Here is a 16259-nt window from a genome sequence, read left to right on the forward strand (position 1 = left end):
CCCTTGTATTTAAAAAACATGTTAATTAGAACATCCCTGCCACAGCATAGAAGTTGCTTTGGAGGAAGAGAAATTTAAGGAAAGTTTACTGAATATGTTTTAAACTACATTTTAAAATTACTGTAGCAGGAAGTTAATATGGTAGAAAAAAGAGAAATGCGAGCACTAAATCATCTTCATCAGCTATTGGAATTTAATAATTCGTTATTACATTGTAATCTTCATTTCCATTAATAATCTTTTCTAGGGTGTATGATAGTGTCTACTCCAGCATTTTCACAGGTAACTTTGTTCAGCAGAGCAGCATTCCTTCTGAGGTTCTTTGTGTGTGAATGAATTCTACAGAATTTGCCATGGCTTAGAGAACGTTCAACTGAACTTGGCAAGTTATACCTGATAACTTATGTAGCTATGGATTTTATGTAGTTGATGGATTTTAGACATCAAGGTGTAGTTTGGGTTAGGGCTGTGGGGTGAAAAGGGTGAAGTTTGTAAAGTAACCATAACAAGTGCTTACAGAGTGATAGACAAATAGCACTCACTTAAAAATTTGAAGGCATTAGTAAGTATAAACTGCTGGAAATCACAATTGTGTCTTTGAGAGTAAGCCGTGTTGCTCTGTTGGTAAAGATTTGCTTTGCCAGAATCAGTTGCATTCAATTAACAAGTAGTTCCTCAAGAGGGAAGTATTTTGGGTGTTAATATCACTGTGAAATACTATCACTTAAAAAATGTAAGTAATGGGGAAAATATTATCCTGAGTTTTTTGAATTTTGATAAAATATGTAAAGAAATGTGTTACTGGGGAACTGATTTCTACAGTAAAGTTTGGTTCTTTGCTGCCAGCTCTTGCTTTCTCATTTCAGGTTAGAAATAAGAAAGTTATACTGTATTGGGCTCTGAGACTCTGACAGAGTTTTCTGTTTAAAAAAAAAAAAAATAAAAAAATCCGTACTTTTGGCAGAAAATAATATAACCCAGAAAACACTGTGAAATAGTTTTGGAAATGTAGGGTATTGTCTCTTATCCTAAATAATTTTACTTTGCTTTGATATTTTTAACATTTGTATGATGCATTTATTTGGGACAGTAAGATATCCTTCCAAATTGTAACTATGGCCCTAATTGAGTCCCTGCCTGTCTTCCACATGCAATTGCAGCGTTTGCTACTGCGAGCTTCACGTGTTCTTGAGTCAATAGAAAGTTCATCATATTTGAGAAGGAGGGGTAGTAAACGGTGACAAGCCTTCATATAGGAAAAGCACTAAAAGCACAGAGGCCAAGAGAGGACCTGTCTGTGGGGGGAAAAAAAAAATAGAGGAGGAAGTACTCTACCTTTTTTTATCAGTGGAAGTCCTGCTTTAAAGAGCCAGAATTGGCGTGATGGACAAAGACAAAAAAACATCTTAGCTCTGCAGTCTACTATGTGGAGAGAAGTAATGTTGCCCAGGAGCAGAGGTTGCAGAATATTCCAGGGGAAGAACATTGTGGAGGTTTTCTCCTCAAAACCCTCATTCAGAAGGTTTAGTTGTGGTGGTTTTTTGTTGACTGGTTTGGTTTTTAACGGGACCTCTGCAGCCCATGTTTCTTTTCATGATAATTTACAATGTTATCCAAACCTGTGAACTAAACAGAAGAAGAAAAGTGTTACAAAACAGTGAGAGTTCCCTCCTCCCCGGCGAAAAATAACACCACTGTCACTCTATGAGAGGTTTTTATGATTTTAGGTATTATTAGAACTGGCCAAGAGTGTTGAGAATTACTGTTAGTAATTCCTGTTGCATACAGGAGACAAAACTTAGCTGAACAGTAGCCAAAAGCTATTAATGGGAAAAAGTACACAGGGGTAATTTAATCTGTGTAATCTTATCTAAAGATGGTTCTGCGATCTCTGCAAGGCCTCTGGCAAGCACCTAGAGAGATGCAAAACCCAAACCAACAAAATATGCATGCTAATAGGGAGAACAAAAGATATGAAGCATCTTTGTGAACTAGACCTAATTTTGTATTTGCAATAAGACTGAGACCTGGAGATATGCATAGCGTGTGGCCCAAGAAATAAATAGCTGAACTTACCACCTAATGCGTGATGAAATTATTATAAAAGAGTAGAACAGTAAAACTGAGATATGCAGCTCTGTTTCAGCATGTTTCAGTGTGGCATTTTTTAACATCTCCATGCATGCGAGCAATGCTGTGGGTTCAGAGAATGAAATGTCTAAAGAAACTTGACTTGTTTATAAACTTTGGGTTTCTTTCCTATAGTACTTTTCATGGCGGTTATATGGATATTGCAAATCTTTTCCTAATTACTGGTTCACTTGTGGAGGTCTCTATGTGCCCTATAAGCCTCTTTGTCCTGCAGTGCAAGGAGGGATCTCAGTTGATCCCTTTGTAAGCCACTGCATTTCTCAGATGAGCTCTTTGTAGTGTTCTGCCTTCATGCTGCTGCTCGCTACTAGTGGTACACGTGATGATCCATCATAGTACTCCTAGTGAGTTCAAAATAGTATGAGGAGCATTTTTAAATTTTTGTTCTATTTTTCCCAATGTGTCATCCATCTGATTTGAAGACAGGAGGTCACACTGGGAGTTTGAAAATAATTATTGCAGTGAGGATAGGAATGCCTTCTTATAGCAGTACCATCAACATCACAATTGAGTTGTACCAGTGTTTTAAACCAGTCTAGTAAGTTAAACTTTGTTTATAGTAAAATGCAGCAACGTATGTATCTGACATATTTGGGTAAGGTACCAGTTCATTCAAGTGTATATAAATGAAGAATATATTTGGAAAAAAATGAAGCCCTATCACTGCCTGAATGAAGAGAACAGTGCAATGAAATCTAATGGAAGCTGTGAAGAGCTTATGCTTCTGTACTGTAAAAATTGTCTCAGGGAGGAACTCATTTGATCTCCTGTCTTACCTGTTTTAGGCGTTGGCAACTGCTGAGGCGTGGGTCTTAATGCAGAGTGGCAGTGAGTACAGACATTAGATTTGTTCCAAAACTATTATTTTTGAGCCTTCTTAACTCCCGTCATTGTTAGGAGGATGGAGTAATTCCCACACATATAGCTGTAAGATGTTGTGTGATACCATCAGAGGTTCAAATTCTGGCAGAAGTGGTTCCCTCAAATGAGAGCATTTTACCTGATCAGGAAGATTTTCAACTGCATTGCTCTCTAAGTGTGAAGATTTTGTAGTCCACTTTCAGGACTAAATGAATCTGGTGTGTATTAATGTTTGGCTGGTATTGCCCACTTGCAAAAGCCCTTTTAGTTAGAAGAGAATCTGCCCCTCTGTGAGCAGAGTATTCCTCACAAAGTTTATGTGAGTGGGGATGTAAGTGAAGGCCCTATCTGTAATTCCGTTTGAGAATACTGTTGTGGTGTTTTTTTTCTAACAGTACACTACAAGAATTAAAATTAGGGAGGCTTTAAAAGGGTTTGGCATTTTCCAGCTTGTTGGTTTTGCCTGTATCTTAGGCTGAAACAACCAAACATTGCCTGGGGTTTTAAATACTTTGAGTTGTGTGTCTCCCTCTAAAAAGAACCAGAAATAACAAAATAGCATGTATAGCAATTTCTGAGATGTATTGCAACAAATAACATCAGGGAGTGCTAGAACAACAGCAAGGGGTGTGTCAAGAAAATAGCGATTTTGCCCCCCTTTTCAGTCAGAGAGGAAGGTTATACATCTGTACTTGCATGTGTTCGATTTTAGTGTTGCAAGATTATGCCACACTGTAAGATATGTAATTTATACAGATTTTTTTTTTTTCGGGGCAAATGAAAGATTTCCAGTTAGTGTAAAATGTTCATGTATGCATGTGAATGTACATGCAATGACTTAAGTAGATTCTCCCTTGTATCCTACTCCTACAGAGCCACACTCTGACTTAAAGTCAGACTTAAGGGTAACTTCTTAAGGTAGAAGCTGTCTGTATTTTTGCTTTTGTACTAAACATGGTCAGGTGATTCAAATTTAAAAAAATAAATTTTCTTGCTGACTACCTTTTTTTAACCCTTTTGCTGTATCATTGAAATGAGAAGTGTCTGGAGCTCAGCAAGGATGGTATTTATTCTTGAGAGGACAGGAAAAGGTTAAAAGTAGAAACAGCTGATGAGGCAGGATGGCTCAGTAGAGAAAGCAGGAGGAAGAGAAATATGAACATCTGTTAAAGCTATACCAGTGACTATTTTGGCTCAGTTCAGCCTGCAGTTCCTTTTGAATTCCTTCTTCAGTGGATGCCACTGCTATTAGTGACAAACACGATATAAACCTTTGGAGTATCATTCAGTATCATTCATTTGTGTAACAGACAATGTAATAAAAAGGAAAAGCAGGCAGTTCCTTTTTTTTTTTTTTTTTCTTTCTTAAGCTATCCCAGTCTTCAGTACAAAATACACTACAAATAAAAATGAGATTTTGAAGATCTGATTTGCTATTGCAATTCCTCATTCTCTTCCCACTGACATTCTCTTTTACTGGGAAAATACTTAAGCCAGAGGACTGCTAGTAGTTGTACAGCTTCATTCAATACCTATTGTGTAAATCATGGTCCTGCTGGCTTTTGTTCAGATCCCCACTGTCACAGAGTGAGAGTCAGGATTCTGTCTAAGCTTCCACCATCTTTTCCCTGAAGTGAACATTCAATACACTCAAATTAATCTCAGTCCGATACAGTTGTCCTCTATTCCCCACAGCAGAATTCTGAAAGATGTTTAACAGCAGAACAACTTGGGAAGCATTATTATTTAAAGTATCCTAAGAAAGGATCTCTTTTATTATTACTTTCTTGTGCATCTAATACCTCCCAGCTCTGAGAGGAACAACTCTGAGTGTTATATTTGTTTTGCATCTCATCAGAACAGATGATTAATAAAAGCAGCCTGACTTTCTGAGCAGTACTGGCTTGCTATCTCAATCAATGGACTATGTTGCTGTCCATTCTTAAGAAAGTTTTTAATTTTCCTGCAAAAGCTCTTATCCAGACTAACTGGAATAAATGTTGAGTGAATGAATTCATGTAATGATGCAAGAAATGTTTTTCTGAAGTCCAAATAGGCATCTAAATGACCTTCATCATCCTACATTTTGTAGTTGAGTCCAAAAGTAGTGATGTTTAGAAAACAGATTATTTTTATTGATATATCTAAGTTTTTTGCAGTTGGCAACTTTGAGAAAGGAGTGGAAAGTATGGAGTGAATAATACACTTAATCTTTTATCTCCTGGGAAGAATTAATAATTTAGTACTGGATACTGGAATAGCTGGTAGGGAATGCCTACAAAACTGCTAGGTATGAAAAGATTTGGACCATTAAAGGAAGTTTGCTGAGGGGTGACTTCCGATATTTTGAAACAGAAACAATCACTGACCGCGATTCAAAGCAGATAAATTATGCCTTCATTTATATGATACTGTATCTTTTAGATAAATAAAAATAAGCAAGGCTAAGTGAGGGTGATATTTGAGTAGGCATTTAAATTTGCAGCATTTGTTTTAGCAACTGTTTTTTGGAACTATTATAGAAAAAATATTTTGAACTCTGGTATACATATATAGAAAAACATACACTAAACTGTGGTTGCTTTATTCTGCTTGATTCATCTGTGCTTGTCCTGTGCACATCATTTGTGGTTTTTAACCTTGTGCAGATATGCTTTGGCATACTTTGTAGAGAGAAGATTACTCAATTACTTTACAACCAAGTAGTTAATTCCAATTTCCTTAAACCACAAAACACTTGCCTTTTGTTTTTATTTCCCCTTCCTAGGCAAACAGACACAACTATAAATGAATGAAACTTGTGATAGGCTTGAATTAATCTCCCTTGCCCTCAATTATCACGAAGAATTGATATCATCGTGCCTTTTTGCTAATTTAGATATCTCCATTTGTATTTGGTTTTCAGTCAGTCTTTAGTCACTACACGTAGGTATTTAGATTTTTCTTTACCTAACAGATAGTGATTTTTACAATTATCTGTTCACTGCAGTTCTCATCACATGTGGATTTTCCAGAGAAGTATTAGCTCAAACTGAGAATATATTTCATGTATGCTCATTGGTCTTTCTGTTAATGTTTTAAGAGCCTTCAGAACAGCATACTTGAATTTCAGTGTCTCGCTGAATTACCTGTGCAATTTCCAGCAATCATTGTCAGAGGACTGTGTGCCAGTGGCAAAAATAGAGGGAAGATTACTGATATAGTTTTAGTCCAGGTTAGACAGAACAGTAACTGATTTTACAACACATTTATTGTATTTGCATCAAGCTGTACAGTAAACAGCAGTGATCTCATAGTTTGTAGTCAGTATATCTTACGAAACACTGTCTGTTGTATTATAGTTGTGTTGAGGATCCAGTCTCAGTGAATTAATCTGTACAAGGGAACTCTTCTGCTTGCTACCATGCAAGCAGAAGAGAAGCTCTGACCTCAGTTCCAGGCTCAGCTTTGTGGTCTTCTCAGCAAACTGCAGGAGACAGTGAAATATTGCATGAGAAATCTCTTACATATTTCCCTTCATTTTGAGGAAGTTTTCACAACAGGGTTATGCTTAATAGGTGGTCTGGGTGCTCAATAAATAATTTTGTATACTGTATGTTTTAGGTGCATTTTACACTTCAAGAATAGTCTACACTGTAAGATGATTATGGCTAGTTTGGGTAGTTCTGTTTTCTTCAAAGTACAGATACAGTAACTAGTTTCCAGCTACTGCAGATAAAGAAACTAGTTTCCAGCTCACAATTCTTGCATTGCCATTGTCATCCTTGCAGAGTTGTAGCTTCAAGATAAAGTGGCTACTTGCTAGATCAGTTCCTCCAGAAATGGCAAAATCAAGTCAGCTGGTATGAAGAGAGTGGGAAATTATTGTGTGGGTCTTTGTGAAAGTCTGAGTTCACTTCAGAGTAAACTGAACTGGAGTTTGCCCAAAGGCAGAGATGTCACGAGTCAACTCATATCTCAGGGCTAATTGCTACATATCTGTGTTAGAGTTGATGCCAACTACCTGCCTGAGTCAAACCCCCTGGAGAACTGGGATGAGTGGAGGCGATGGAGACAGCAGTGCAGGCAAAACCCTCCTGCTGGAATTCACCGCTGGTGAATTGAGTGCGTTTTCTTCACATCATATTGTACCTCTCCATGTATATCACATGGCATCAGTATGCGTTAATAAAAATTGAGAGGATCTCTGTTGGTTTGTTTTAATTCAGAAAGAAAACATAAACTCTTTTATCACTTTTAGCTTTCATGAATTACTGAATTTCATCCTACTTTTTTTCCATTGCAGTTTGAATTTTTTCAGCTACCATATAGAATTCACAGCACCAGATATAAAAATGACAAAAAACTGGACGACATTTTTGCTATTCTTCATGTCAGTTACTGTGGTGAGTCTTACAATTTTTTTTTTTTGTAATCACTTCCAGTTTTAACAAGTGTGTACGGAATACCATGGAAATTATTAATATGGAAATGCACAAACAACTAATCTTCTGTTCAAATGTAGTTTCTGCACAGCAGGATATTTATCTACCTTCTGTTCTCCTTTTAATTCCTGTGCTAAAGGAACAGAAATAGTATTTACCTCTGTTGAACCCAGCATATCCTTTGCTAGCAGAGAACTTTACGGTAACAGTTGACAAGTGACATATAAGCAGTACTGTGCAGACCCCCGGAGGAGCGGAGGAGGCATCTAGCTCGGATTCAGAGGAAATCCTTGTGACTTTTGTATGATACAGAATTTCAATCTGCAGCTTGGTTTTTCCATGAAGTTCACTAGCTTCCCATAAAATATTTGACTTGTTTTAAAAATGCACTTAAAAGGTTCAGGTTTTGATCAAGATCCACTTTCTTAAGTTTGTGATTTTTTGTTTTTTGTTTTTTGGTTTTTTTTTTTGTTTTGTTTGTTTGGTTGGTTGTTTTTTGTTTGTTTGGGGATTTTTTTTGTCTGTGTTTGTTGTTTTTTTGTGGGTTTTTGTGTGTTTGATTTGTTTGGGGGTTTTTAATTAATTAATTAATTTATTTATTTATTTATTTATTTATAAGAACTGGAAAAGTAGATGTTATATCTTCTAAATACTCTTTTATATTCTGGGGGTTGACTTTATGGTTCACAAGACTACAAAGAAACCAAATAGCTTTAAACAAGCCAAAAACTTCAATATATACAGTGTATGGAAAGTCTCTTTTCATAAAGGATCATTTTGGGCCCAATTGAAATGTCTTTTGCACTAATGTAACTTCAGTATGTTTTAATGGATTTTGCAAAAGCTGTTTATATGCTTCTGACTGTCTCAGTGCTTTCTGTATATTTTCCCATTTTTATTTACAAATCTTGCAGATTTTTATTCCCGCATGCTCATTCAAGATATATTTGTCAAGATTCAGGAGTAGGAAGAATTGCTAAATTAACCAGAAAAACGTACACTTTGTCAGTAATAAGATTTGAAGGTCATTTTCCTTCAGTAAAATAACATTTAAAAATAATATTTACAAAGATTGAGGTTTAAGAATTTTATTTTGGAGTTTGTACATGGCTTGCTACAAAAAGTCTTTTTCCTCTTAGTTTTATGCTGCTGCTATACCATCCGAAGGGCATCAGAACATGACGGAGGACTTCATTCAACTGAGTGTTACACGGAATAAAATTATGACAGCACAGTATGAATGCTACCAGAAAATTATGCAAGATCCTATTCATAAGAAAGAAGGTAAAGCTTATTTTCTTATCAGATTTTACAAAGGTCAATAGATCTAATTATAGTAATTCAGGATCCTTTAGTTATATTAATTTCTTGTCTTGGTAGCAATTATTTTTTCAGGCTGTAACTGAATTTTTTTTGAAATGTCACCTCAGGATACATGAAGATAAAATAATATATTACCTGCCGATAGCACGACTTCTTATATAACACAAAGCTTTTATGTCTGCTTATTGAATGATTAATCTCACCACTTTCTTTCATTTCACACTCTCATAATATCTCTGTCTCTCTGGTCACATTTGCCTTTAAAAATTGAAAGTGTCTTGATATGCACAATTTGCCCACTCTGAGGATTGTCTTAATGTCATTAATGCCTTTGCTGGTAACTTATTTGGAGCTAACCTCAGTAACTCTAGCTGTTGCTGTATTTACTGTTTCTGGCTTTATAACTTCTGGAAACATTGAATGGCTTTTGAGGCAAGAAGAGATAATCGCATTCTTTTACAATGAGTTTTTTTTCCTCTTCTGAAATGATTCTTTGGAGGAACTGAATGTCTGGAGGTCAGAAATGGATATGGGTATGATAGGGTAAGCTTTTGTCCAGCTTCAGAAGGATCTGGACAAATTGGAAAATCTTCAGATGAGAAGGAATTACATGATGTTTGAAAAATACAGCCTTTGAGATGGAGAGGATGCATTATTAAGGCTTAAAAAAGAAAACTGAAGGAAGATACTAAAAACATCTTCAAATTTGTAGAGAGGGTCAGTCATTCTGCATTGTCATTTGGGAAAGGATTTATTTATAAAACCCTAGCTCATTGTCAAAGGAGGTTTACTTTAGATGTTAGAATTTGTGTGGGTGAGATGAGGCTTTGAAACAGGCTCTTGAGGGGACACTGTGGATTCCCTGTCCCTGGAGCACGTCGAGAAGTGTCTGTTCACGATGACCGCTGCAGGCTCAGCTCTGCCTGAGGCTGCCTCCCAGCCAGGCTCTCTGATGGGATACCACTGTGTTTGCAACGAACTAGTAAACACATGTGTAAGCTTGGCATACATCCAAAATGTAAATAAATTCAGTAAAATGGTCTTTCCAAGCTTAAGGCTCTTCATTACTGTGAGTTATCTGGTCTGAATTGATTTAGTTTGTTTTGCCTACTGTGCTCTAGATCTGAGGTTTGTAAATTGTAGATGTAGACCATGTCAGGATGAACAATTATAGATTTTAAAATGTGTTCAAAGGCATGTACATATAAGGAACTATTTCTATTAAGCGGAGTTTTAATTAGCTATTGCTAAATCTTACGTTTCTATTTCCTCTTTTCTCCTTGCTGTGAGAAACTTACTTATGCAGTCTTACATCTTACTTTTGATTGAATGTTGTGAAAGAAAGGTTGTTATTTTATTATCACGTGTCTACTTGTTTGCAGGTCCTTACTGTAACAGGACATGGGATGGCTGGTTGTGCTGGAGTGACGTTGCTGCTGGAACTGTGTCAGTACAGCGTTGTCCTGATTACTTTCAGGATTTCAACCCATCAGGTAAGTGTGTATGGGCTTCTGCATCAACACATTCCTTAATAAAATGAGGTTTGGGGTGCTTGGTGCCTCCTGTTTTTCCCACTCAAGTCCTTAATGCTCCAGAATTTCAGTAACTCCAAACCCGTTACTTGCATTTTCCCTTTATCAGAGAGAAAACTGACAAGTTAATTATTTTATTTTCTGAAATATGTCCTTGAGGGATTCTGTATGTTAGGAAATAGAAATTGAAGTTAGATCATAGTTTTTCCCTCTTAGAGATGAGCTTTTTTCTCTGACAGACAAGCAGAAATATGACTTATTCAATTTAGCATTTGAAGTCAACAAGAGTTTCTCCTGCAAGTGAATCTGTTTCTGTAGGCTAAATTTTGCATCTGTGAGCACGTGGAAGATGTCATAGACTTCCACTCTTGTCTCTTTCTACTGCATTTAGCATTTCCCAGGGTCCTTTCACGCCTCTTTCTATTTGATGATAGAAATCTTCCACTTTGGTTCTTGAGCAGTTTCTTTATTGATGTTTTCCTGACTGTCCAGTCCTAATTTACAGTGGTAGGATGTCAAACTTCAGTTGAGATCTTGGATGTTAAACAAGCCATTTGAATATTCTTGTCAGTTCATCTGGTAGTTCTCTAAAAGTTGGTTTGATATATTTTGATACTTACTGGATTGGAGGAGGGAAATCTATTTGTTTTCTTAAGAAAAACATATCACATGCCATTGCCAAGCCAAAGCAATGGCCTCTAGTTTCTCAGAATTCATAGTAACAAGCAATGTCTCTCTAGTCCTATTAATAAAGTTGTCATTTGTTTGCCATTCTTCCATAAATACTAGGCATCAGGAAGTAGAATTTCGGTGCTGACTGTTGTGTTTTTCTTTTGGTTTTCTTTTTTGTTTTTCTTTCCATTTGCTTTGACTGACTGTAGAAAAAGTTACGAAGATCTGTGATCCAAGTGGGAATTGGTTTAAACACCCAGAAAGCAACAGGACGTGGACCAACTATACCCAGTGTAATATCTATACGCGTGAAAAAGTGAAGGTAGGAAAAATATGAATTCACTTCACTTGTGTTAAGAAACTGATTAGAAAAATTTCACAAGTTTCAAAACTAGAATGGCAGAGTTGATGCAACATCAGAATCCAAAAAGAAGAAAGCATGTTGAATAAAAAAGGTGAATCTTGCAAAAGAGTCTCAAAAAATCCCAACCCATCTGCTTTGTCTTCTACAGTTGATTTCAAATATTTTTGTTTACGGGTATTTTAAATGTGTAGGTACTAGTACTTGTTAGGTCATCCACAGTCATCTACTGGTAAGTAAAGGATATGCTTTATAAGAGCAGACCTTGACGTTTTGCTCTGGAATTCTGAAGTAGGGTCCAAGCGCTGCAGAACTGCAGGAGGTTTGCACATTTCTGGAAGATGTGCTGAGTCCGTGTGTTGATCCAATTAACTCACAGTGACAGAGGTTGTCAGCAGGTGCACAACCCAAGTTTTACTCAGGGTTAATACGTCTTCAAGGCAGCTTTTACGTAGAGTTTGGATGTTTGTTTGGTTTTCACCCAGTGTGAAAAGCAGAGCTAATCTTTTGTACAAAAGCTCAGACAAGCTGTTGTTGAGTGGATTCACCACAGGATCTTTGGAGGTCAAAGGGAAGTAAATGATTAGAAGTGGTAGATAGGGTTTGTTTCCCCTTGTGATCCTTTTCCTGCTAATATCTTCCATCCTGGCTCCCAACTGCCATTTTTTCAGTGTCTGAGATATTAAGCTGTTCACACAAATGGAAAAATCTATTTTTTGTGTTTTAAGTGAAATTTTTCAAGCATCCAAAATTATCTCAGGCCAGGCAGCAAAATGCTTTGTGAGAGTTGTTTTCTGTACACCAAGGATAGACTCTATGCACACATACCCATGTGGGTATCTGTAAAGATGGTATTTTTTTATATTTCAGTTTATCTTGGGGATGCCCATCCATTGACAGATTTAGGAGAAACAAAACAACAACAACAGAACACACCACCAAACAAAGCTCCAAATGCCCTGTTTCTGAGATAGTCTGTGAAATGTGAGGATATAATGGAAAAAATGGCATATTTTGGCCCCTTCGCCCAACTGTATGTTCATTAGTATTCATCATGAAACATTCGGCCATGGGAAGAAGCAGTAAATAAATTGAAATTGTAAATGCCCAAGAGCTAAGAATATAAAATGCAGATCAGGATAGACTGTAAATTAATTTGGACCTCATGGAAAAGAGCTCAATAATAGAACATTGTGTCAAGAACACTGGCATCTAATAGAGATCCTAACTGCCTGCATCATTGCTGTGAGTGCTTTAGGGGATATACTTAGAAAACCATGTTGAGAAAAAGTGGTAAGAGATGCTAATCAGGCATTTTTCTGAAATCACAGGACATTGAATACATTAAGGGAGGTTTAATTCTGCTAGCAGAGATGCTATAATTCATTGTTTCTTGCTAATATTTGTCTGCAAACGGAGAGAATATTCTTCAGACAGGAACAGATCTGATCAGGTCCTTCATGAATAAGGAGCTAGTTTCCCTCAGGCTGTTTTGCCAGCATATTTCAAGGCTGTCACACATCAAAAGCTATTCTTTAAATGGAATAACAGCTCTGAGTAAAGCCTTACTGCTTGCTACAGTTCTGTGTATCATTATGTTGAACAATATTATCTTTTCACTGTGCTCAGAAGGCGGGTTAGATAATGCACATTAAATGTGACTGTTGTCCATTGTTCAATTCTTATTGTTACTGCCCTCATTAGCAGTCCCTGCTGCACCAGTGGTTTGTGCCAGTTCTAAATTGTGTAGAAATCTTCTAAATCCTTAACATGCTCCTTTGCCAAAATCAGTCACCGAAGGAGGCAGTGATATGGACCTGTCATAGAAAGGCTGTCATTATGTATACATAACCAAGTTCCAGTGTTTCAGGGGCAACCCTTGTTTTTTCTCACTTCCAAATTTTTTTGAAAGTTGCCTTTTTTTTTTTTTTAATGGCTCATTTTAAAAATTAACAATAATTTGCAAAAGAGGTACCCTTGTCTCATAACCTTCTTAAAGCTTTGCCTGGAATCTTTTATATTCTTTCAAAAGTCAATGTATGTAGCAGGCTGCAGTTACTCTGTCTTAAACTGGAATAATAAGTTCAGAGAATGCACACAGTTTGGAGTATATGAGTACTTGTATGTATGCTCTAATTCTTCCTATAGAATCCAGATAGTTATGCTTTATTATGATAGTATAATATAAGATTCAACCTGAAAATCTTCATTTCCTTATGTGCGCAATTATAATCTTACATTTAATGCAACAAGAGAAATTTTGTGAGACACGTTCCGTGACTGAAAGCAGGGCATTGTTACTAGTGGAATTTAATATATTTATTAACTCAAAGAATTAACCATAACCTGTTGTATGTATTCCAAATATTAATTCACTATTTCCACATTTTTAACTTTGGTATCTACCCAGCTTTTCATAATTTTCTAATTTGACTGTAGGTGTATTTAACGAGACTGTTTAGTCTTAATGATTTTTGAGTAATTCTTAATTTTTTGTCACACTCTTCCTTAAATGCTGAATTAAAAAAAATCCAGTATCATAATCACAGCTTGCTTTGAAGGAAGCATCTTCAAATTGTAAGTAAAAACCTATGAGGAAAAACGACATCAAATTCTTCTAGGAAGCACGTGTTTTAGTTAAGAGTTGTGTTAGTAGATGGATCAAGCCTCAGACAGGAATACACCCAGTGCAGTAGCATAAATAGCTAAATTCACGTAAATACTCAGAAAAAAACATACCAGTATATATTAGGAACCTAGTGATGGCGTCAACAAATCTGTTGTCTGCCCTACAGAAAGATATTTTAGTAATACATTGATTTGCAGGATTCTGGACTTGACTCATCATTATCTGTAATGTTTTAATTTTTTTAATCCTGTTGTAGTCATTTTATATGCAGAAGAGATGTATGTGTTTTATCAACAACAGTTCTGTATACATCACAGGTGCTTGGTTTTGTTCTTGTATTGCAGACTGCTCTGAATTTGTATTACTTGGCCATCATCGGACATGGTCTTTCAATTGCATCACTTCTGATTTCTCTTGGCATATTCTTTTATTTTAAGTAAGTATAGTTAAAATCCTTTACCAAATATCAGTGATTGCAACAATTCTAGTTTCAATACTGTGAAATGCTAGCCATTCCAATGAAATTAGATGGAGCAAGAAGGAGAAGAAAGTCAGAATATTGTTTTGGCATTGAACCTTATATTGTAATAAAATATTAGGTTTCTTTTCTCAGAAACCTAAAATCCCAAATCGGCAAACCAAAAGCTGTAGAATATATTGAAAATAAGAAATGGGAAATTTTTTTTGTTTGTTTGTTGTGGGTTTGTGTGGTTTTTTGATAATAAGTTACAGTGTGGATATTCCAAGCATTGACCAAACTGAAGAGCAAATAAAACCAAAATGCTGATGACATGTGATAGCTGCAGTAACATCCCAAAGTAGGTGGCCACAAAATACGATAAACTATAAAGGAAATAAGGCTAAGAGCTAAGAGGAATAATAAAAATAATCCTTTTTTTTTATTCACCGTATTATGTCTGGGACAGTTATGTCACATTCACTAACAGTTATTGTGTTACCTTCTTGAAAGAGAGTTTGAGCAGTGTATCTCCAGTGTCACAACAACTTCTAATACAATGTGCACGTCTTTTAAAATCAGTCTACTTTTTACTTCACATTTAGTGAACTTAGTTTCTTTTCTTTCCTCTGAAAGACTTTTTTTTTTAAGTTGCTGAGGCTTTAGTAGCTGAGAGAGATGTTACCTCTGCCAAACCCTGCACTGCACGGTGTGGGCTTTCCTTGGTAACTGGCACTAGTTTAGTCATTTCTGCATCATTTTTCAATGAATAATATAGATCTGCTCTACTATCTTGTCTGTTTCTTACCACCATACCCTACTGTCTCACTCCATCTTTTTTTTTTCTAGCACTTATATATGAATATTGCATACATCAGCAACCGTGGGGCTAGCTCAGATGTTTTTGTCATGCTCTAGACTTGATTATGTAGGAGTAGCCAATATCTGACACAAAATTATCCTTTTTAGTCACTTCTGGCTGACTATGGTGTTTCCAAGTTAGATATACTTTATCTCCCCAGGTTCTGAGACATTTCCACAAACCCCCAACAAACCAGAGTGTTTTAATTTTGTAGCCTGTCTTTATGAAATTCAGTATTCAAGATGACTTTTCAGCTTTTTCTGACTTCTTTTCATGAGGACAAACCAAAATATTTGTAGGTTTTTTAATCCATTTATTTGCATATCACCCATAAAAACAATGTTTACCGTTTCCAAATTTACTTTCACTTCACAAAATTAATCTGTGAAATGGCTCTGAGTCCTTATAAGAAGCTTGGTTTTGCATAAAAAGCGCTGTACTGTTGCTATAACTGTCACAAAAAATTGTCACAACAGACTAAATACCTGATGTGACAGGGAAAATGCTTTAACATAGATTTTTCAGGAGAAAACAAAACGATTTGGAATACTATATGATTTTAAAAGTTCAAAGATGGTAAAGCATGATTTTTCTGTACTATGATGGGAAAACCAAGCCAATGTCATCCTGGTTTGTGGCACTTACTGCCAAAGCAGGTGATCTGCTTTGTTACCGTTATAACTATGCCATGTTTGTCTAACCTCCTGGGAATTTTTTCTCCCGCTGGCAGAAGGATCATCTCTATGTAGAGAACCACAGGGAATTAATCCAGACCCACAAACTGCAATTTCTAGACTGTGGTTATGCTGGGATATAAAAGGAAATTACAAAATTTAAAGGAAGCTAAAGAAAGTCCTCCACAAGCTGTTCTCTTGGGATGTACAGTTCCTCTAAAGTATTTTTAGTACCAGAAGGATATTTAAGGATCTAGATTAATACCAGGATGTATTATATATCGGCTGATACATAAAACTTGTTTAAATATTC

At 36.2% G+C, this 16259-nt stretch overlaps 1 protein-coding gene across 1 annotated transcript in view; it reads left to right on the forward strand.

The window, feature by feature from the left end:
• Positions 1-16259, forward strand: part of CALCRL (calcitonin receptor like receptor) — a 62672-nt gene that overhangs the window by 26716 nt on the left and 19697 nt on the right. Inside the window, exons 2-6 of the mRNA XM_082055391.1 lie at positions 7298-7397; positions 8576-8720; positions 10142-10252; positions 11173-11285; positions 14298-14389. Coding sequence (XP_081911517.1) covers positions 7347-7397; positions 8576-8720; positions 10142-10252; positions 11173-11285; positions 14298-14389 — 512 coding nt within the window. The 5' untranslated portion in view covers positions 7298-7346. The remainder of the gene's footprint in view (positions 1-7297; positions 7398-8575; positions 8721-10141; positions 10253-11172; positions 11286-14297; positions 14390-16259) is intronic.

The sequence above is a fragment of the Streptopelia decaocto genome, assembly GCF_964273445.1.
Source record: "Streptopelia decaocto genome assembly, chromosome: 6".
In the NCBI taxonomy this organism is placed as follows: Eukaryota; Metazoa; Chordata; class Aves; order Columbiformes; family Columbidae; genus Streptopelia; species Streptopelia decaocto.